General features: G+C 39.9%; 1 protein-coding gene across 11 annotated transcripts in view; it reads left to right on the forward strand.

Annotated features, from left to right (window-relative positions):
- The window catches only part of GSTCD (glutathione S-transferase C-terminal domain containing), a 146,023-nt gene that overhangs the window by 121,327 nt on the left and 373 nt on the right, over window positions 1-24,323 (forward strand). For 9 of the 11 annotated variants that reach the window (XM_036240376.1, XM_036240328.1, XM_036240350.1 and 6 more), the window contains 2 exons: window positions 5,351-5,420; window positions 8,443-8,748. In XM_036240376.1, the coding sequence (XP_036096269.1) occupies window positions 5,351-5,420; window positions 8,443-8,579 (207 nt within the window). In that variant the 3' untranslated portion in view covers window positions 8,580-8,748. Of the gene's footprint in view, window positions 1-5,350; window positions 5,421-8,442; window positions 8,749-24,323 lie in introns of those variants that run through there. The other 2 variants (XM_036240385.1, XM_036240393.1) reach the window with 2 other exon arrangements.

Raw genomic sequence — 24,323 nt, forward strand, 5'->3', positions numbered from 1 at the left:
AAAACAATCTTAACTTTTGAGCCATGCAAAATCGGGTCATAGGCTGGGTTGGGTCTGGGGGCTGTAGTTTGCCAGCCCCTGGTCTGAAACAAAGGTGGTGTCTCTGCTCACAGAAATGAAGAAACACAAGAGCCCCACGGAGAACGATCTCCCAGTGTAGTCAGCACATTATACAGTTTTCAGTTGCCAACATGAGCAAAACAGTTTTCAGCTTTCTTTTCTTTTTTTTTTTTTATCATATTTTATTTTTTAATTATAGTTGACATACAATATTATATTAGTTTCAGGTGTACAACTGCATGATTAGATATTATATAACTTACTAAATAATCATCCTGATAAATCTTGTACCCATCTAACACCATAAACAGTTACTAGGATATTATTGACTATATTCCTTGTGCTGTATTTTACATCCCCATGACTATGCTGTTACTACCAATTTGTACTTCATAATTCCTTCACTTTTTCACCCTATCGACCACCCAACCCGTCTCGTCTGTCAACTGCAAAAATGTTCTCTGTATCTATGAGTCTGTTTCTATTCTGCTTGTTTATTTTGTTTTTTAGATTCAATTGTTGATAGATATGTATTTATTGCCACTTTATTGTTTAATAAAGTGGTTTGGTGGTGATGAACTCCTTTAGCTTTTATTTGTCTGGGAAACTCTTTATATGTCCTTTGATTCTAAATAATAGCTTTGCTGGGTAGAGTAATCTTGGTTGTAAGTCCTTGCTTTTCATCACTTTGAATATTTCTTGCCACTCCCTTCTGCCCTGAAAAGTTTCTTTTGAGAAATCAGTTTTATGGGAGCTCCATTGTAGGTAACTAACTGCTTTTCTCTTGCTGCTTTTAAGATTCTCTCTTTGGCCCTGGCCGGTTTGGCTCAGCGGTTAGAGCGTCGGCCTGCGGTCTGGAGAGACCCGGGTTCGGTTCCCGCTAAGGGCACGTACCTTGGTTGCAGTTTGTCCCCGGCCCTGGTCGGTCGTGCGGGTGGCGGCCACTCGATGTGTTCCTTTCACATCGATGTTTCTCTCTCTCTCTGTTCCTCTCTCTCCCTCCCACTCTACCTGAACAAAAAATGGAAAAGTGTCCTCGGGTGAGGATTAAAAAAAAAAAAAAAAAAAAAAAAAGATTCTCTCTTTGTCTTTAACCTTTTTCATTTTAATTATGATGTTGACCTGGGCCCCAAGGTAAGGTGACTAGATTCCATTCTTATGTAGGCCTCTTGGCTAAGGCGACTAAATTACTCCATTTTTATCATTAATGGACCTTCCTCAATATTTTTCCAATAATAGGTTAATCACCCCTAGAAGTAAAGGAATTTTGCCTAAGGTTATAGCTGCCCCATGTGTTCGAGAAGAATTGGGGCTGAGGATCTGGGGAAGCTGTACCCCCTCAGCCCACCGGTGCAATGAAGTGCTCCTTTACAATTCAACTGTGCGTCTCTGATTATCTCGCTGACACGTTACAACAATGTGTCTTGGTGTGGGCCTCTTTCAGTTCATCTTGCTTGAGACTCTCTGCACTTCCTAGACTTATATGTTTATTTCCCTCACCAGGTTAGGGAAGTTTTCTATTATTTTTTTAATAGGTTTTTAATTTCTTACTCTCTCTCATCTCATCATGCCCATAATGGAAACATTGGTACACTTGAAGTTGTCCCAGAAGCTCCTTACACTATCCTCATTTATTTTTTATTCTTTTTTTTTTGCTGCTCACTGGGTGTTTTTTGCTTCCTTATATTTCAACACACTGTTTTGCTTCTCAACTTCATCAACTCGGGGCTGTTGATTCCCTGTAAATTATTCTCCATTTCAGTTAGTGTATCCTTCATTTCTGACTGGTTCTTTTTTATGGTTTCCTTATCTTTTTTATTGCTGTTAAATTTATCTCTAAGTTCATCTACTCTTCCCCTAAATTCATTGAGCATCCTTATAACCAGTGTTTTGAACTCTGTATCTAGTAAATTGCTTGTCTCCATTTTGTTTAGTTCTTTTTCTGGAATTTTGTTCTGTTCTTTTATTTGGCACATTTTTCTTTGTCTACTCATTTTGGCAGCCTCCCCATGTTTGTTTCTATGTATCATCTCCCAGGCTTGGTAGAGTGGCCTAATATAGTAGGTCTCCTGTAGGGTCCAGTGGCACAGCCTACCCATTCACCTAAGCTGGGTACTTCAGGTGTACCTCGAACCCCCATGTGGGCTTTGTATACCCTTCTGTTGTTGTTGAGTCCTGATCACTGTTGGCACATCAATGGGAGGAATTTACCCCCAAGCAATTAACTGCAAGGACTGGCTGTGACCACTGTGGAGGATCAGCTGCTCAAGGGCTTGCCCCACAGAGCAGCACTTACTTCAGCAAGGCTCTGGTGCCTGCTGAGTCTGCCTCTTAAGTGTGTTGCTTGTGGAGGCAGTTGGATGGTGCTTCAATATGGTCTGAAACTGTTCACAGGGTACACTGGCTCTGGGGTCCCCCAGGAGGAGCAGGCCAAGGTCAGAAACAACCTGTGTTCTTTCTGGAGCCACTGGCATGAGGTACAAAACTATCTACAGATGACTGCTACTCCTGTTGACCTGGGGCCATGTAGCAAGAGCTATGGGGCACACTGAGGCCAGATGCTGCTGTTTTGAGAGATTTTAGGAAAGTCTGAAGCATGATCCAAGACAGGCCATTCCTATGGAAAAGCCACTGGAAACAAGTTGGCGGTGGGGGATATCGCAGGCATTCACCAGGGCAGGATGAACAGCGATAGCCAGGTTGATGGAGACTCAGATATGGTGCCCACTTCTCAGCTTTTATCCACCACACTGTGGGTATGGAACCAGCCACTCCTCCCAGTCTCAATGTGGCTTGTTCTTATATCTTTAGTTTTAAGGCTTTCATTCAGCTAGATTTCAGGTGGTTCTGAATGATCATTGTTCTGCAGTTTAGTTGTAATTTTGATGGGGTTGTAGGAAGGTGCAAATACCCCATTTACCTACGTCACCATCTTGACCAGAATCCCCAGTTTCCAGCTTTCTGAACATCACTATTAACTAATTAAATGACTAATAAAATGACATGAAATGACTTAAGAAATTATTATATTTGAGAGAAATACATAAATAATTATATTAAAAATTAATAAATTAGATTGGATTTTTAGTTTGGTTAATTTGACTTCTTGCATGGACTCACTAAAAATATATAGTATTATTTTATATACCAGCCCCTGCCTTCTAGGCATTTTACCTTCTTTTTGTAACAGTGGAATAGGTACAGTGACCAAAAAAATGTTCATTCTACCACCTTGGCACCTGCATCTCCTTCACCTCTACCTCTTAAATGCCCAGCTCCAATTCTGTGTCCTACCCTCACCTCGCACCTCTCACCTCTCACCTCTCCCCACCCCCGACCTGCACCCATCCATGAACAGACAGAACCTGTGGAGGGGAGAGAAACTTCCCTGTTCATGCTTTTATTCAGAGTCAGAACTTTTTCTCATCCTTGCCTAGTGGATTTAAGTTTTCATATCCTAGGGAACTACAAGGTTTTGGGGGAAACATTAGGATCCCAGGAACTTTATTTTTGTAAGATTCAAAACAGCTCACATTTCTCTCTCAAGGCCCTGCTAATAAATAGAAAATGAATTGAAAAATAAACAAAAACTGGACCCTTGTTTTTAATCCCTCCTTGAGTGATGCTAGGTAAAGCAAACTGAGAGAATGTATGGAAAAGACCTAGGTTATGAAGTTGGGTGCTGTAGTCTCACTGCCTAGAAAAGAAAGAAAAATTTCTAAAGTCAAAAGAGATGGGGCACCCAGGCTCTTCCAGAGAACAGAGAACTCTCTGGTACCCAGTTCATCTTTACCTCCTCCTTCTCCCACACCCCCGAAAGCTGCTTGGCCACCAGCCTTTTAGAAGGTCTCAGATGTAAATGCTCTCTAGAGAAGTCTTCTTGAATACTGCAGCAAGATGCTCTCAGTATTTCCTCACTTAACCATGATGGGTGGGCTGGCAGACAGAACTACATGGATTTAGTGCCCAGATATTATGAGAGTCACTTTGGAAATGTTTTTCTCCATGTTCAGGTAGCCAGAAAACCTTTACTGAATACCTACTGTGGGCCTCCCCCTCTCAGAATTTAACTTCTACAAGGGAAAACACATACACAGATAATTCCAATAATTTCTCTGTGGGTGGGATTTATTAGGACAAGAGAAGCAACTTTATCTGAAGTTGTGATTGCCTCAATATTACCTGTATTAAAAGGAATCTAAATTACAAACACCATGAGGCCTTTTCTTCATATTATATAATTCTAAGTTATTCTTCTGCCCCTTCTTGATACCAATTTATGGAAGCTTAACATAATAAATAACATGAGTTATTTATTTGAACCACTTTATTAGTACCCTTCACATTGCCACTAAATTTTATAGTGAGCATTGACGTGATTGTTTAAACGCACTGGAGGTGAGGAAAAGCTGGCCCTTCAGAAAGAACCAGCGCTGCACACTCATTGCAGTTACCTTATTGAAAATGGAAGCTGCAAACTGAATGCGCAGCAAACCAAGGAGACAAGTGATGAAGCTGAGTTCAACCCGGTGGCTCAGCTGACAGGTGAGATCATGTACACACTTAGAAACTGCAGCTGTTCTGAATGAACAGTTGTCATGGGAGCACTGCAGGCATCACCACTACAACAAATCACTCACCTTCGGCTACTTGTGGATACGAGAGTGCCGTGCAGACTCGTCCACTCTCATCCCTTTAAAGCCTTCTTCTGTTTTCATCAATGCAGCCTTCCCCAGCATTGTTAGGCAGTCTCTTGGAGGGAGAGGAGGGCCAGCTTCCCCTCCTTCGCAAGGACTGAGCGAAGGGAAGAGCAGGGAAAGACAGGAGGAGCCAGCTCTCTGTGGGTATCCAGAGAACTAACCACAGGAGCACCGCCGTGATCCTCTACAGTGGGGAGAAGAGCCACTTCGAATGTCTTCTTGGAGCCACATCTCTGGGATTCAAATTTTATTCAAGGAAAAATGTAAATGAATTTGAGGTCTTTGAGTTTACCATGTTAGAATCACCCACTGCAACTACGTCCCTGCTAAAAGCAACTGTTCAATGGCCTTGAGGATCTTTTGTGCATCTCTTCGTAAGAACTACGTCTAAAGAGCTGTCTACTTGAAGGGGAAGAAGTTACTGAGCACCATTTGCTGAAAATTTGCTCATTTCAAAAGTACTATTTGTACAGCACTTTACTCAATTAAAGAATATAGACTCCAGGAAAATTAGGTCATTTAAAAAAAAATTTTCTAATTTTGAAGCCAAAGATTAAAACGAACCCACATTCTATTGCTTGTTCTTTTAGGAACACATGATTCTGTGCCGATTTGCAGATCAGACAGCTGTCCAGCTCCCACCCCAACGAAGGCTCATAGGTATGTGTTTCCACTGCAGCTGTTGAGTAGATTATGTGCAAGAGACCTAGGAATGAACGGAGCGGCTCTGTATAGGGAAACTTCTTCATTTATCAACAAGAAATTCAAGTTTATTTTTCCCAGAAAACTTAATTCATATTGAAAATGGCTTTGTAACAATTGCAACACTTTATCTCATTTTTGTTAACAATACTTTCAAATTAAACACATCTTCAATATTTGTACATTGAGTAGAATTACTAGGTTAGGTCTTCCTTACTATTGTGAACAAACTGAAGGTGCTATCAAAAGCCACATAAACAAATAATAAAGATGAGAAAATCAACTATGCATGACAAAACTGAAGCATTAAAATGTATAAACAAGGATGATAATGTCTTTCTTGGAAAAAAGTACACTTGTATATTATTAATCATAGTTACCTAAATTGAAACTACAATAGCATTTCAAGTTTAAGTAATAAATATATCCAAGACGTTGCGTTAGAAAAACAAATACCATTTAGAAGGATAATAGCAGCTAAGAGTCAGTGAACATTTACACACTGAGCCGAACGCCCTCCACCCATTATCTCAGTAAATTCTTATAAAAATACTTATGGGGTATTATTTATAACATAACCATTATGTTATAAATAACATACTATTACTGTATTTATATTTTATAGACAAGAACTGGGACAAAAACTTGCCCAGGATCCTTCAGCTGGTAGATGACAGTCACACTATGAACCTTAATTATTTGATCCCACACACGAAGCTCTTACCTACATTTGCAGTGCCCGCCAGTGACAGAGTCACACCACTGGGAGACTAGGTCCCAAAATTAGGGCTTAATATCATAGAGTGGAGTCCAAACTAGTCTTAAAACTTATTTAGAAAAGCCCCACATTGGAAACCATCCTGGTCTGGAAAACAGATTGCTGTTTCTTTGAGCGCCAGATGTAGTCATTAGCTTTCATTCAGGGACCATGTTATATGAGAACTAGTTACCTTTCAACTCTAAAATCAAAGTCAGCATAGCAAGATACTTAACACTGGAGAGGCGTTTGAGACCTGAGGCTGAAGGAACAAGTGGTTCCCTTCTCTTCCTCACACGCTGGGGCATTAACTTATGGGAGAAGCTTGCTCCTTCCTGCCTGCCGCCTCTCTCTCTCTCTCTCTCTCTCTCTCTCTCTCTCTGCCTCTCTCTCTCTCTCTCTCTCATTCTCTTTCCCTCTTCCTCCTCCTCTTCCCATTCCCAACACTTTGAGTTAGTTGAATGTACCTTTGATGCACAGTCTAATTTACATACTGAGGTATAATTTACGTATACATCTAATTACAATTGCTATCCCTGCCCTAGACTCCAAGACATAATTGGTGTGGTGGACAGGGGTGCACATGGTTGATGTTTCAGGCTTTGAAGCAGGAGGAGTGGCTGGAAGGTTGAGGCCGAGAAGCCTTCAGTAGGATCACTGGCAGGAAGGGCGTTGGGTTCAAAGTGAGGCTTCATCAAGTGTCTACATCTGTGCTTAGCACAGGTCATGCTTTTGTTCTGGGAACATTTTAGGAAGCTTCCCAGACCCCAAAAGGTAGACTCGCAACTGGATTGCAGTTGTAAAGATACTGCTTCAACATGTGAAAACATGAGATTCTTCTGCACAATGGAAAAGGAGAAATTAGCTGGACTGGGATCAAAGCCAAGGCTAAATGAGCTGTGGGGTGAACCCAGGGTGGGTACTGAAGGAATGTAGAGCATCCCATCTGACAGAGAATGTTTCCTTTTAAATTGAAAAGTAGATGGGGGTGTGGGTGGGGGGGTCATTTGCAGACTTCTTAAAGGAGGAACAGTAGTTTAAGGGGGAAAAAAATGTTAGCCATATGGCTGTTGATGAAGAGAGGGTGATTTAGCCTAAATGGAATTCTTGACATCTTCTTTTTATATCACTCTAACACAGTTCATCTTTTTTTGGCATGAGCGTTTGAAGGAAAATATACAAAATATTTTAAATCTGAATGTCTCTCTGCCAACTCTCACCTACTGATTTCACATTCCACTGTTTTTCTGTGAGGATTCTTCTTCCACAGAAGAACTTTTCTATTTCAGTGTTCTGTCTTCACTTCTGAAGCTGTGTTTGTTTAGCAGTATCTGCTGTATATTTAAATAAATCACTGAGAAATAATGCTTAGGTATTATCATAATTATTGAGGAAAATGGAATGAATGAAGTTCTATGGAGTCAGGAACCCTTTTCCAAGAGAATGAAGAAGTTTATATGTTAAATTTAAAGAAATTGGAAGTGTAAAGGCCATAACTTTGAATGCATTCAACCCCAAGCCGTTTTTTTTCCCTGAGCTGCTTTGGAAATAGAAGTTGGCCAAACAAACACAGATTTGCTGCTTTGCTTGCCAGTCAGGTTTTCTCTTGTTTTCCGAAGATTACAAAGGAAATTGAATACCACTGTTTCATATGGGTGAAGGAGCTCTGAAAATTAAGACTGTCTTACACACAACATTACACATTCCCCTGAAATAATCAGCACACAATGGAGAGTTTTCACAAATATTTTCTATTTCTCACTTCCTAGTGTCCTGAAAACTCCAGGTGCAAAATGCAACATTCTTGCAGGTGTCCCTTGGTTTGCATGTGATTTTAGATATTCCTAAAGACACATTATTTTTTTTCACAATATTACAGATAATGTATTCTCAGAGTGCATGAAGAGAAAAGGTCTTTACATGGATTTTCAACCAAAGTGGGAAAAAGAATCTGTAGTTTTGAGATTTGTTGACAAATACATTTCAGGAGGTTAACATTCTTTAAATTATTAGCAGAAACAAATCTTTGAAATATTATATATTTGTAATTGTTTCCTCTCCATACTGATCAAGAATGAAATTGAAAGACACTAAACAGGACTCGGGGGCAAACAGCAGTCTCCGTAGACCTATCGATTTTGTCACCGTACAGAGTCCCTTGAACGAGTTGAAATGACACTGTTAGCTGAACCGTGTCTCATGATGCCATTGACTCTCTTTCAGGAAAACAGTGCATGTGTCTGGTGGATCTGGACCGAGCCAGAGCTGCGGAAGAACGTGGCTACTCTGTTCAAGTGATATCCATGGAGCCCGAGAGCTGCTCTCCCAAAAATAACATGATCGTGGGAGTCCCCATTTAGAATGAGATACTCCCATTGGCTGTTTTGCCATTTGTCTTCATGATGAAAGCCCAGTGGCATTTAGGAGGTTCTTGGCAAAGTAGGAAACAGCATTAGCCATCTTGAACCTATTGTGCTCAGGAAGGAAAGCAGCAGGGAAATCTTTGAAGACAGGCTGCCTGCAACGCATTGCAAATGCTTTTATAATGTGTGATTAAAAGACCACTGGTTTTCATAGTGAGAATCTCCTGAAGTCTCAGCTGCCAGCAGAGTAACACTCTCTACTTGAGGCTCCATCACTAGAATAACAATTTCCTTCTCAGTTCACAGCTTTTCTGATCTGGCCAATGTGTTCAATTCAAAACAGTGTACTTGCAGCCTTTATAATCATTGAGATACCCAAGCGGGGACCAAAACTAGACTCGGTGGGGTTTGTTTGTTTTTTATATTTCTAATAATTGTACTTTTTCTATCATTAAAAAAAATCTAATCGGGTAATTACATTATGGTTAAACTTTTAAGCTGGGGTGAATTGGACTTGTGTAATATTTCATGTGGTCCATTTAACTATACCTCCTATAAATCACCTAACGAGATCATCTCTGGCTCAAACATTTTATATGAAGACATTATAAAATAATTGTGGTATAGTTCCCATTATGGGCACATGTAATTTGGACATAAATTCCAGCTAATCAGTAAATACGTTGATTAAATAATTATTGAGGATCCATTATTTTCAAGACCCTGGCCCAGGTTCTTCTAAGGATTCAAAGATGAATTTGCAATAGACACCTTGCCTAAAGGAAATCAGCCAGAAGAGAAGGATTAATGAATGAGTTAAGTTCTTTATATGATAATATAACGTATGGTCACAGGATTTGTTTTTCACATATTAGTCATATTTTGTGAGGGTAATAACTTACTGAGTGTAAATCAGAGGTAAGAGGAGTACAGACTATATAAGCTGATTGAATAGTTGCCTCTACCCAGATTCTTATTCCATCAGCCAGAATTTTTAAAGACAGATGGCATGTTCTTTCTCACGATCTGCAAGTTGATTTTTACAGATCCTAGGTTATTCCATTTGAGATAAGATTTATTTAATCAATTTTGATGGTTTCAACCCTGTATGACATGCCATGAGGAGAAAGGATTTGAATACATAACTCTTTCATCACTGTGGATTAAAATGCAGGAAAAATGGGGGGGAGGCGGAGTTGAACTCTTGTTTTCTGGGATAAAATATAAGAAAAGAATTAATGATCAGCCCTAAGTCTTTTAGTCATTTGCACCTATAAACACACCATGCTTTTAAATTAAGGTATAATTTACAGACAATAAAATAACAGAGTGAAGTGTTCAGTGTGAGAGGTTTTGACCACTGTATACACCCATGCAACCACCACCAGAAATGAGATATAGAAGATTTCCATCAGCCTAGAAAGTCCCCTCATGTCCCGTTCAGTTCAATACCCTTCACCCTACATTTGTCTGGCCTATTTTTGTCCTTCAAATAAATCAAGTCATTTAGTATGTAGTCTTTTGTGTCTGGCTTCTTTTGCTAAACAGAATTTTTCGAAAAATATTCATTGTTATGGGTATCAGGTTTCTTCTTATACCTACATAGTGTTCCATTATATAAATATATCAAAATGTGTTTATCCATTCTCCTATTGGTATTTATTTGGAATGTTTCAATGTTGAGGATACTATAAAGGAGGCCTACAAATATTCTTGTATAGTCTTTCTTGTGGATATCTGTTTTTATGTCTCTTGAATAAATACCTAGTAGTGGAACTACTGGGTCATTAAATAAATGAATGTCAGTTGCCAAACAGTTTTTCAAAGTGGCTTTACTATTTTATATTCCCACCAGCAATATAAGAAAGTTCTAGTTCTCTAGCATTTGATATTGTCAGTCTTTTTGATTTTAATCATTCTGTGGGTGTGAATTGGTGTTCCGTCATGGTTTTAATTTTCATTTCTCTGCTGACTAGTGATGTTAAGCATCATTTTATAAAGTTTCTGGTCAAGTCTTGCTCATTTGTAAAATTAGGTCAATTGCGGTTTTTTATTGTTGATTTATAAGAGTTCATTATATGTTCTAGCTTTGAGTCCTTGTCAGATGTATGCATTGAGAATGTTTTTCTCATTCTGTGGCTTACCTACTCATTTTCATAATGAATCTTTGAATTTTCATAAAGCCTAATTTATATTTTTTTATGGTTAATATTTTGTGTGTCCTCTCTAATAAATTTCTACCCACTCTAAGGTTATGAAGATTCTTATGTTTTCTTTTAGAAGCTTTATGGTTCTAGCTTTTTACATTTAGTAAATGTAACAATATTGAATCTTAAAATCCATGAACATGATATATCTTACAATGTACTTAATTCTTTAATTATTCTCAGCAATGTTTTATCATTTTCAGTGTAGATCTTTTATTTGTTATTATTTGATAGTTTTGATGCTATTACTTTGAGCTTTTTTTGCATGCGGTTTCCACTATCCGGAATAAGCCCCTCCACACACACACCCCCACACACACACATACACACACACACAAGCTTAATTTCATTCAATCATTTGTTTTTAGACTTTACCTCCTAGGGAAAGCCTTTTCTGACCTCCTTGTTATAGAATCTGCACCATTCATAGGAGTCTTCTGCATCCTCCCCAAGTGACTCAAAGAACCCCACCCCAAAAAGCCCATATGATGAGTATAGAGAATAAAAAAGGAAATGTCCCGTTGTTCTCCTGTCCTGGTTCTCAGGCATGGAGTTCTCCAGCTGTAGCGGCTATGGCTAGGCACAGATACAGAGGTTACTGCTTGCTCTTGGGTCATGTTTTTCTGTGTAAATCCTTGCCAAGGCTTCTTCCCAGCAGGGCAAATAAAAGGTGTCGGATGCAGACAGCAAAAAGTTTGTTGCAATGACAACAGTCCCAGCAAATGACCTGGTCTCACCCCTACCCTTGTCCATCAAAAGCAAAGCTGCTCCTCCCTGGTCTGGCTCCCCCAAGGCTGTAATATTAGAGCCAGAGCTCATCTTTCACTGAGTTTTGAGCCTGGCCGAGAGAAGCAGGGTGTAATCATTAATGACTAAACAACTTTATTTTATTTAGGGAGACAAATTCCAGTGATATTAGAAATCAAAACGTTTTCAGAGCACACATACAAAATAACATATGAATAATTATAATTAAACATTCAATCTCATTCTCAAGATTTTGGCTACATGTGTCACCCACTCCATGGTTCAAGAAAATTGCCATTAATAGAACTTCCACACACTGTTACCTGTTTTTTTCTATTGACTTTTATAATAAAATTACAGTTATGTTCCTGTGGAAGTGATATAATGAAATCATAATAAACCAAAGACCTTATATACATGTATGTGTAACCAGTAGACATAGACAACAATGCTGGGGGGTTGGGGGACAGGATGGGGAGGAGGGTGTCTGGGGGGGGAAAAGGGAGAAACATCTGTAACAAAAATTAATAAAATTTGAGAGAAACCAGCAATACATTTTTTAAATTACATTTAAAAAAACAAAAACAAAAACAGACTCTCAGTGCAAAGTACTTGAGTTGTTTAATCGATTTTTTTTTTTTTTTTTTAATCCTCACCTGAGGACATTTTTCTATTTTTTGTTCAGGTAGAGTGGGAGGGAGAGAGAGGAACAGAGAGAGAGAGAGAAACATCGATGTGAAAGGAACACATCGAGTGGCTGCCACCCGCACAACCGACCAGGGCCGGGGACAAACTGCAACCGAGGTACGCGCCCTTAGCGGGAACCGAACCCGGGTCTCTCAGGACCGCAGGCCGACGCTCTAACCGCTGAGCCAAACCGGCCAGGGCTAATCGATTTTTTTTTAATGCAGCAGAAATACATGTCTGTTGAAGAAAAACTAGAATATGTGGCTAAAAAAATAAGAGATTTAAGTCACTGTTACTACTTTCTTGTATACTTTCCTAGAATTTGTTCTATAAAAATATACACACAAACACACACATGCATTTATTTAACAAACACTAATACAGTTTTTAGTACTTGCTAGGTACTATTCTAACCCCTTTATAAATAATAACTCATTTAGCCCTTTTAAGCCATTGAATCCTCATAATGTCCCTAAGAACTGGATACCATTGGTAATTCATTTTACAGAAACGAAAGCCAAAGTTTCACAGAAAGAGCAGACTCAGATCTGAACTCAGCCAGTAATTGCCACAGCCAATATTTGAATTCAGGCTCAATAGCAGCCTTGATGGGACATGCCATGGTAACAAAATCTCTGCGCCTTTTGAAGTTCTACACAGAAAGATGTATTTTTCTCACTCATACAATATATATCCATCCAAGTTAGCTATTGGTCTGTTATTGGAGAAATTGGGATATCCTCTTCCCTACTGAGTGCTGGGGGTGGGGTCCTTACGATATCTTGGGAAAAATAATTTTTTGAGACTCACATAGGAGGATGAGTGATTTGTGTTTAGAATTACATCCCTGGGTTTTCAAAGTCCCATTCCAATCATAAACGTGTAGCTGGAGTTTCAATACGGCTAGAGGCAAAGCCAGTGTCCAGTTTCCATTCCATTTTGGAGCTGGATCCAATGCAGCATCAGGCTAGTTGCAGTCCACTGTGCGTGGGGGTCCACATGGCCACGGCCTGTGGGCGAATACAGGAAGCAGGAGTGAGAGAGCCCTGCAAGCCCAAGTCACACACCGTGTGCAGAGAAACCCGGAGGGCCAACTTCTTCGTTCAGGAAGTTAAGTACACCCAATGTCCACGCACTGGTAGCGGCCGCATCCATTCTGGCCAATGACCTGTTCCCAGGTGTGACTGACTAGCAAGTACCTTCCCAATGTCACTGCAACTCTACTAGGCATGCATCTATTCTCCCCATGTCCAGTCCTTCCCCCAGCGATCTGCAGGGAATAGACTGGTGGCGCCCACATGACATGCCTATAAAATGTGGCCTTCCCTTTGCTCCTTTCCTGTTATTAATAACTGGTTTAATTACAATGGTATCAACCCTACTTCACACATTGGGGGAATGGGTTGCAGATAATTGCAATAATAAAATATGCCACCAGGAATGTAGTTAAAAATGGAAGAGGAGAGGAAGAGAAGGAAGAAGAGGGCAGAAAGAAATGGCCACTGCTGTTCCAGTTTAGAAATGGAGACTCTGAATGCTCAAGTCCTGGGTAGGGCATTTTATTGGACTCATCAAAGACAGGGAAGGAAGTGCCACAACCATTTTCTGACATTGCTCCGTGGACTTTTCACACTTTTGGAAAGAAATTTTCCAGAAAAACACTCAAAGGGTGTGTTTTTATTACTATAGAAGGTTGGAGAAACGTCTATTAAATGGAGTTTCAAAGTGGCGAATTCTGCCTGATAGATCCAAGTGCTTGACCTGTAATGACAAACAGTCCTTCGGAAACTCTGTGTTTATAATCAGGAATATATAATTATTTACATCCCTTAACCAATACAGGCATTTTCAAGTTTTTGTTTAAATCTTCACCAATCTCATGGGCAAGAATTTGATTTTGTTTTGATATTCATTCTGAAGTGAAGCATATGATTACATTTTTATCTATTTATTGGCCATGTATATTCTGTGAATTGCCTATCAATTTATTCATCTAATCAATCCCTCTACTGAGCCCTTGCTTTGAAGCCATTTATTATGTTCACATTTCTCACTTATTTTTTATCTGGTAATTTTGTCTTTTATATAAAGATTAGTGAAATTTTATTTAAGGATTGAAGACTTTATTTAAAATTATATTACTTTTTTTTAAGTTGAATTCTATGAAGGAAGGTATTGTTTTTCTTTCGCTGTTACAAACTTTAAAATACACATTTAATTCTACATGTTACTCTTTTCCTTGTGATTTCTGCTTGGAAAGATTTGTTTTTCCACCCAGTGACTAAAAAAAATTCACCTATAGTTTGGGTGTTCCAATTTTATTTCTTTTAAATTAATTTACTTATTTTTGTTACAGATCGTTCTCCTTTTCCCCCCACTGATCTCCCCCTCCCCCCAACCCTGCCCTGTCCCCAGCTTTGTTGTCCATGTCCATTGTTTATGCACACATGCATATAAGTTCTGTGGTTTATCTCTCCCCCACCATACCCTCTGCTGGGGATTGTCAGTCTGTATCCCACTTCCACGTCTCCGGAACTACCCCGTTCCTCAGACTGTTATGTTTATTATATTCCACAAATAAGTGAGATCATATGATACTTGTCTTTCTCTGTTTGGCTTGTTTCGCTTAGGATAATACTTTCCCAGTCCCCCCATGTCGTCTCAAAGGATAAGAGATCTTTCTTTCTTACAGCTGCATAGTACTCCATTGTGTATATGTATCACACTTTTTTATCCATTTGTCTACTGATGGACACTTGGGCTGTTTCCAAATCTTAGCTAATGTAAATAGTGCTGCTACAAACATGGGGGTACACATATTGCTTCTGATTGATGTGTCAGCACTCTTAGGGTATATTCCTAGAAGTGGGATCACTGGGTCAAATGGCAGTTCAATATTTAGTTTTTTGAGGTAACACCATATTGTTTCCATAGTGGCTGCTCCAGTCTGCATTCCCACCAGCAGTGCACTACAGTCCCCTTTTCTCCACACCCTCGCCAACACTTGTTGCTTGATGATTTGTTGATGGCAGCCATTCTGACAGGTGTGAGGTGATACCTCAGTGTTGTTTTAATTTGCACCTCTCTGATGATTAGTGATGTTGAGCATTTCTTCATATGTCTCTTAGCCATTTGTATGTCCTGTTTGGAGAGGTGTCTATTTAGTTCCTCAGCCCATTTTTTAATTGGGTTCTTTGTCTTCCTTTTGTTGAGCTGTATGAGCACTCCATATATTTTGGAAATTAACCCCTCATCTGATGTATCATTGTCAATTATGCTCTCCCATACAGTGGGTTGCCTTTCCATGTTGGTGGTTGTTTCTTTTGCTGTGCAGAAGCTTTTGAGTTTCATGCAGTCCCATGTGTTCATTTTCTTGGTTTCTGTTGCCTTAGGTGATGTATCAGTGAAAATTCTGCTGCGTATGATGTCTGAAATTTTGTTGCCTACATTTTCTTCTAGGATTTTTATGGATTCATGAGCCACATTTGATCCATTTTGAGTTTATTCTTGGGTATGGTGTAAGTTGATGGTCTAGTTTCACTTTTTGCATGTAGCTGTCCAATTTTCCCAACACCATTTATTAAAGAGGCTGTCTTTACTCTACTGTATGCTCTTGCCACCTTTGTCAAATACTAATTGAGCATATTGCCTTGGGTCCATATCTGGGATCTCTGTTCTCTTCCACTGGCCTATATTCCTGTTCTTGTGCCAGTACCAAGCTGTTTTGATTTCAGTGGCTTTGTAGTATAACCTGAAATCTGGTAATGTGATCCCTCCAACTTTGTTCTTCTTTTTCAAGATTGCTGTGGCTATTCGAGATCTTTTTTGGTTCCATATGAACTTTTGAAGTATTTGCTCTAGTTCTGTGAAGTATGTCATTGGTATTTTGATGGGAATTGCTTTGAATCTATAGATTGCTTTGGGTAGTATGGACATTTTAATGATATTAATTCTTCTAATCCATGAACAAGTTATATACTTTCACTTTTTTATATCTTTCTCTATTTCTTTTGTCAATGACCTATAGTTTTCTGCAAATAGGTGCTTTATTTCTTTGGTTAAGTATATTTCTAGGTATCTTAATTTTTTTGCCATGATGGTAAATGGGATTGTTTTGTTAGTTTCTCTTTCTGAGTTCATCATTGGTGTATAAGAATGCCATCGATTTCTTGACGTTAATTTTGTATCCTGCTACATTGCCAAATTCATTTATTAAGTCTAGCATATTTTTGATAGAGTCTTTGGGGTTTTCTACGTATAGTATCATGTCATCTGCAAAAAATGACAGTTTCACTTCCTCCTTTCCAATTTGGATCTCTTTTATTTTTAGTTCCTGTCTGATTGCTGTGGCTAAGACTTCCAGTACTATGTTAAATAAGAGTGGCAAAGTTAGGCATCCTTGTCTTGTTCCTGTTCTTAAGGAAAATGCTTTTAATTCTTGTTGGCTGTAAGTCTTTCATATATGGCCTTTATTATGTTGAGATATGATCCCTCTATTCCCAGATTACTAAGCGTTTTTATCAGAAATGGGTGCTGGATTTTGTTGAATGCTTTTTCAGCATCTATTGATATGATCATATGATTTTTATCTTTCATTTTGGTTTTGTGGTGTACCACATTTACTGATTTGCAAATATTGTGCCAGCCTTGCATCCCTGAGATGAATTCCACTTGGTCATGGTGAATCATTTTTTTGATGTATTGCTGGATTCGATTTGCTAGTATTTTGTGTAGGATTTTTGCATCTATGTTCATCAGGGATATTGGTCTGTAGTTTTCTTTCTTTGTAGTGTCTTTTTTTTGGTTTTGGAATTAGAATTATGTTGGCCTCATCATAAAATGAGTTTGCAAGTCTTCCTTCTTTTTAAATTTTTTGTAATAGTTTAAGGAGAATGGGTATTAGTTCTTCTTTGAATGTTCAGTAAAACTCCCCAGTGAAGCTGTCCAGGCCAGGGCTTTTGTTTGCTGGGAGATTCTTGATTACATCTTTAATTTCTTTTGTTGTTATTGGTCTGTTCAAGTTTTCTATCTCTTCCTGGTTCAGTTTTGGGAGACTGTGTTTCTAGAAATTTGTCCATTTGGCTTAGATTGTCAAATTTGTTGCCGTATCATTGTTCATAACATTTGTTAACAACCCTTTGTATTTCCGTGGTGTCAGTTATTATTTCTCCTCTTTCATGTCTGATTTTCTGTATTTGGGTTCTCTCTTTTTATTTCTTGGTGAGTCTCGCTAAGGGTCCATCAATCGTGTTTATCTTTTCAAAGAACCAGCTCTTTGTTTCACTGATCTTTTGAATTGTTTTGTTTGTTTGTTTGTTTTTTTGGTCTCCATGTCATTTATTTCTGCTCTGATCTTTACTATTTCCTTCCTTCTACTTGCTCTGGGATTTATTTTCTTTTTGTTTGCTTTCTAGTTCTTTAAGTTGTGAGGTTAGATAGTCTATTAGAAATTCTTCTTGCTTCTTGAGGTAGGCCTGTAGTGCTACGACCTTACCTCTCAAAACTGCTTTCGCTGCATCCCATAGATTTTGTATTGTTGTGTGTTCATTTTCATTGGTTTCCAGGAAGGTTTTTTTTTTTTTTTTTTTTCCCCAAATCTTTATTGTTGGATGTAAAATGTATTACAGATGTTCCACATTTTTCCCCCATTGACCCCCTCCTCCCCGCTCCCGCCCCCCTCCCACCTTTTCCCACATTATTGTCGTGTCCATTGGTTATGCATATAAGTTCTTTGGTTTATTTCTTCCCCCCCCCCCAACCCCTTTCCCTTTGAGGTTTGTCAGTCTAGCAATGAATTTGTGCTTCTTAATCCCTTCACCTTTTTCACCCATTCCCCCAACCCCCTTCCCAACTGGCAACCAACAAAATGTTCTCTGTATCTATGAGAATGTTTCTGTTCTTCCTGTTCATTTTGTTTGTAGATTCCATTGTTGATAGATATGTATTCATTGCCATTTTGTTTGTTCATACATTTTATCTTTTTCTTCAAAAAGACCCTTCATCATTTCATATAATAACGGTTTGGTGGTGATGAACTCCTTTAACTTTTTCTTGTCTGGGAAAGTTTTTGTATGTCCATCGATTCTAAATGACAGCTTTGCAGGATAGAGTAATTTTGGTTGTAGGTTCTTGGTTTTCATCACTCTGAATATTTCTTGCCACTCCCTTCTGGCCTGCAAAGTTTCTTTTGAGAAATCAGCTGACAGCCTAATGGGTACTCCCTTGTAGGTAACTAGCTGCCTTTCTCTTGCTGCTTTTAATATTCTCTCTTTGTCTTGAACCTTTTGCATTTTGATGATGATGTGTCTTGGTGTGTGCCTCTTGGGGTTCATCTTGTTTGGGAGTCTCTGTGCTTCCTGGACTTGTATGTCTGTTTCCTTCACCAAGTTACGAAAGTTTTCTGCCATTATTGTTTCAAACAGGTTTTCGATTTCTTATTCTCTCTCTTCTCCTTCGGGCACCCCCAAGATGCGAATGTTGGCACGCTTGAAGTTATCCCAGAGGCTCCTTACTCTATCCTCATTTTTTTGGATTCTTTTTTCTTTTTGCTGTTCTGATTGGGGATTTTTTGCTTCCTTATATTCCAAATCGATGGTTTGCTCCTTGGATCTACATACTCTATTATTGAAGCTGTGTAAATTATTCTTTATTTCAGTTAATGCCTCCTTTAATTCTAACTGTGTATCCATGATTTCTAACTGGTACTTTTTTATGCTCTTGAGGCCCTCCCTAAGTTCACTGAGGTTCTCACTAAGTTCACTGAGCATCCTTATAAGCAGTATTTTGAACTCAGTATCTGTTAGGTTGCTGATCTCCCTTTCGCTTAGTTCTTTTATTGGGGTTTTGTTCTGTTCTTTCATTTGGGACCCGTTTCTTTGTATCCTCATTTTGGCTGCCTCCCTGTGTTTGTTTCTGTGTATTACTTAATGAGAGGTATGGGGCTCGCTGAGACCCGGTGCTGCTCGTTTGAAAGAATTTAGAAAAAACCTGAAGCAGGATCCAAGACCGGCCAATCCTATGGTTAAGCAAGTGACAACAGCTTGAAAGTTGTGTGGGGCGGGGCGGGGCCTCAGGGAGTCAGCAGGGCGTGGCTACCAGTGTGAGCCAGGTTGCTGGAGTCCCAGATATGGCTTCTGTCTGCCGCCCCTGAGAAGGGCTCACCAAAGGAACAAAGGCCTCTGACAGCACATTTGTCCCCGAGGAAGCCCCCTCTCCAGCGCTCGCTCCAGTGCCAAACCGCTCAGTTCTTCCCTGTATGTCTCTGGTGCCCCTCGAGCTGCCTCCCCTCCAAGCTTAGAGGGAGAGAGTCCGATAAGTCCGTGCGCGGGCCCTTTTGGGAGCTGCCTGGGGCTCCAGCCGCTTCAGCCTCCCTGAGCCTCTGTTCCCGCTGGTTTTTCCAGCCAGAAGTTATGGGGACTCTCTTCCTGGCACTGGAACCCTGAACGGGGCACCTGGTGTGGGACGGGGACCCCTCAGTCCTCAGGAAGGACCTTCCCAGCCGCGGGATCCTCCTGATTTTTATCCACCACGCTGGGGTGTGGGACCAGCCCGTCTCGCCGCTGCGCCGCCGCTGCACCGCCGCCCCCCTCGCGCCGCCGCCCCCCTCTCGCTGCCGCCCGTCCTACCGGTCTGGATGTAGCTGCTTTTTTTTCCCCTTAGTTCCGTAGTTGTACGACTTCCATTCAGCTTGATTTCAGGCGGTTTTGAATGAGGTTGTTCTTTAGTTTAGTTGTAACTTTGATGTGGTTGTGGGAGGACGCGATACCGCGTTTACCTACGCCACCATCTTGACCGGAAGTCTCCAGGAAGGTTTTAATTTCTTCCTTGATCTCCACGGTAACCCATCCATTGTTCAATAACATGCTATTTAGCCTCCATATTTTCAAATGTCTTTGCATGTTCTTGTTGCAATTGATTTCCAGTTTCATGGCATTGTGATCTGAGAAGATGTTTGATAGGATTTCAATCTTCTTGAACTTGTAGAGACTTAGTTTGAGCCCTAACATTTGGTCTATCTTTGAGAATGTCCCATGTGCACTTGAGGAGAATGTGAATTCTGCAGTTTTGGGGTGTAATTCTCTGTAGATATCTATGAAATCCATTTGGTCTAGCACTTCATTTAGAGTCTGTGTTTCCTTGTTAATTTTTTTTTCTAGAAGATCTATCTAGTGATGTCAGCAGTGTATTGAAGTCCCCTGCTATGATTGTACTGCTGTTGATTTCTCCTGTGAAGTCCTCCAAAAGATTTTTAATATATGTTTGTGCTCCTATATTGGGTGTATATATGTTTACCAAGGTTACATCTTCCTGTTGGATAGACCCTTTGAATATTATATAGTGGCCTTCTTTGTCTCTAGTTATGTCCTTCATTTTGAAATCTACTTTATCAGATGTGAGTATTGCTACCCCAGCTTTTTTTTTTTTTTGCTTTTCATTTGATTGAAAGATTTTTTTCCATGTCTTCACTTTCAACCTATGTGAGTCTTTTGTTGTGAGGTGGATCTCTCATAAACAACATATATGTGAGTCATGCTTTCATATCCAGTCAGCTACTCTGTGTCTTTTTATCGGATCATTCATACCATTCACATTTAAGGTGATATTTGATATGTACTTATTTATTGCCATTTTTGTTTAGTGTGGTTCTATTTTTCTTCCTATTTCTTCTACTAGTTACAGCAGTTCTTTTAGCATATCTTGCGGTGCTGGTTTGGTGTTAATATATTCCCTTAGCCTTTTTTGTCTGGGAAGCTCTTTATTTGACCTTTTTTTTTTTTTTTTATCCTCACCTGAGGACATTTTTCTGATATTTTGTTCAGATAGAGTGGGAGGGAAAGAGAGAAAGAGAGAGAGAGAGAGAGAGCCATCAACATGAAAGGGACACATCGAGTAGTTGCCACCCACACAACCCAACCAGGGCCAGGGACTAACTGCAACTGAGGTACGTGCCCTTAGCGGAACTGAAGCCGGGTCTCTCCAGACCACAGGCCAATGCTCTAACCACTGAGCCAAACTGGCCAGGGCTGACCCTCTATTTTGAATGATAGCCTTGCTAGATAGAGTAGTCTTGGATTCAGATTCTTGTTTTTCATGACCTTGATTACTTCATCCCACTCCCTTCTGGCCTGTAGTGTTTCCATTGAGAAGTCAGCTAAGAGCCTTATGGGGTTTCCTTTGTAGGTAACTTGTTACTTATTTCTTGCTGCCTTTAGGATTCTCTCTTTGTCTTTAATTTTTGGCATTTCAATTACTATGTGTCTTGGTGTGGGCCTGTTTTGGTTCTTCTTATTTGGGGCTCTCAGTGCTTCTTGAACTTGAATGCATTCTTCCTTCACCAAGTTAGGGAAGTTTTCTGTCACTATTTCTTCAAATATATTCTCTAACCCTTGCCCATTTTCTTCCTCTTCGGGGACTCCCATGATGCCAATGTTATTATGTTTCCAGTTGTCCCACAGTTCTCTTAAGCTGTCTTCCTTTTTTTAATTGTTTTTTTCTTTTGGTTTTCTGATTGGTTGTTTTTTTTTTCTACCCTGTCTTCTAATTCACTGATCCAGTCCTCAGCTTCCTCTACTCTGCCTGTTAGTCCTTCCAATGTATTCTTAATTTCTATTTCATTCTTCATTTCCACTTGGCTGGTTTTCAATGTTTCTATATGTTTACTCATGGTGCTGATGTCCTTACTCATGCTGTTGAGTTTCCTCAAGATCATGGCTCTAAACTCTACCTCTGATAATTTGCTTAGCTGCATTTCATTGATCTCATCTTTGAGAGAGTTCTCTTGTTCGTTTATTTGGCATTTGTTTTTTTGTTTCACCATTTTGGCTATCTCAGTGGGTTCTGGAGCCTGACAGATATTCCCTGTGGGTGTTGGTGGTCTGCTGTTTGTGGCTCCCTCTCCTGGGTTTGGATGAGCCTGGGTGGGCCCACGTTGAACACCACTATCAAGTCTTACTTTCCTGGGTAAATTTGTAAGCCAGGAAAGGTTCTGTTATCCTCCAGCTTTTTCCTGGTGGCTAGTAGTCTCAGTTATACAGTGCCTTGGAATGTAGCCCTGGTGTTCTGCCTAAGAGGATTTCCAGAGGGTGGGATAGATGCTTGTTGTTAATGAGCCTCAATTTGCATTTCTTTGCCTCACCTGGGAAAGGCTGAATCTCGGAGGTGGGGAGGTGGCTGCTGCTTTTCCCCACAGCTTGGGGAAGGAGCACACTGGCCACCGTCCTTTGTAGCCACAACTCAGCAAAAACTCTGAGTGCCCTCCAAATCCTGGGTGTTCCCACAGAGTTCCAGCCCAGTCTTCCCTCCCTCTGCCGTAGCCCCCAGGTGAGTGGCTGTGGCTATTTCAGCGCTCTGTCCCAGCTCTCTGCACTGTGGAGTGGGCTTGGTCTTTATTCCCCAAGGTAGCTGCTCATAGCTAAGACTGCTGCTGTCCATGGGCTCCCAGCCCGCTACCCTCTCATGCCTCCACAGATCCTACCAGTGTTTCTGGTTATATGGTCCTGTCCTGCTGCTTTTCTGTTGCTTTTTTCCTGAGGATTTGTCTTTATTTTAGTTGTAATTTCTATTTGGCCCTGGGAGATCATCTGCGTAGCTCCTATTCACTCTGCCACCTCTAACATTTTTAATAGTTTTAGTTTTTACATTTTAATCTTTAACCCAGCACAATTTTTTTCTTGGTGGGTGGTTTGAAGTAGAAATCTAAAATTTGTTTCACATAGTTATTTTACCACATCATTATAAAAATTCAACTTTTTCCCATTAATTTAAGATGTCTTTAGTACACTCAATACACTTGAGACTTTCTTCACTTTTATTCTGTTCTGTTGAATTGTTTTACCAGAATCATAGTCAGGCTAAATTATTGCAGCTTTAAAATATATTTTGACATCTAACAGGGTCACTTTTATGTTTTATAATAATGTAAGAAGTTTGTGGCTTGAGACTTAAAATGTGTAAACCTCTCCTGAAATTGTCTCCACTTGTTCCTATGGACATGCATTTTTCTAGAGAGGGACCATAGTTTAGATTGTCAAAAGAATCCATGAGTCCGAGTAACAGTAAGTATCACTGATCTGAAGAAAGTGGAACTATTGTAGTAGAAATCAATGTTCTGCACTAAAAAGTTGGCCAAGTACTATGATCTTGTTCTAATATTTACAGTGAAGGAGCATTTGTTTTTGCACCACTCCTTTTTCACAAGGAGCCAGGCTTTGTTCATTGTGTTTGTTTGCTTTAAGGTCTAGTTTATCTGATCAAATAACAACAGTATACTATCAAGTAAGGAAGCAAAATTCAGCAGCAAACAGGGTAATATTTACTGGATGACTGATCTGCATTCCTGAAAATTTTCTTCATGAGTCAGATTCAGTGTTGGCTGTCACCTCCAGGAAGAAGGCTTCTGCCCAACTAAAGTGGCACCTGACTTAGTCTCTCCCCACAATTCATTTGTGTGTGTTTATTACACGTTCCTCAGTAGAATTTAAGCTCCAAGCCGACTTTTATCCTCCATTACACTTTCAGTACTTAATCCAGTTGAGGTGGGGGCGGGGGTTGGATAAGAGAGAGAGAAACATCAATGTGAGAGAGAGACATCAATTGATTGCCTTCCATAGGTGCCCAACTGGGGCTGGGGATCAAACCTGCAACCCAGGTACATGCCCTTGACCAGGAACCAAACCCACAATGCTTTGGATTTCAGGCCAACACTCTAACCACTGGACCACATCTGCCAGGGCTAATAATATATTTCAACACTTCCCACGTGGGGAAAAAATACGTATGAGTGTTCCCTTTTCCCTCTGTAGACATATACTCAAGTATCAAGCATGTGGAATTTTTGTACTGTTTAGGTTTTTGTTGTTTTTATTTTGATTAATGTTCTTAAATATACTTAGCAAATCCAATGCTGAAGAAGACTAAGATGTGACAGTTACTGCCTATGTCCTCTGAGTAGTTTGTTTGTTTGTTTTAATTTTTTTTTTCTTTATTGATTTTAGAGACAGAGGAATGGAGAGGGAGAGAGATAGAAACATTGATGAGAGAGGACATTGATTGGCCACCTCCTGCATGCCCCCCACTGGGGATTTGGCCCACAACCTGGACA

Source organism: Molossus molossus, unplaced genomic scaffold, assembly GCF_014108415.1.
Source record: "Molossus molossus isolate mMolMol1 unplaced genomic scaffold, mMolMol1.p scaffold_m16_p_1, whole genome shotgun sequence".
NCBI classification, from domain to species: Eukaryota; Metazoa; Chordata; class Mammalia; order Chiroptera; family Molossidae; genus Molossus; species Molossus molossus.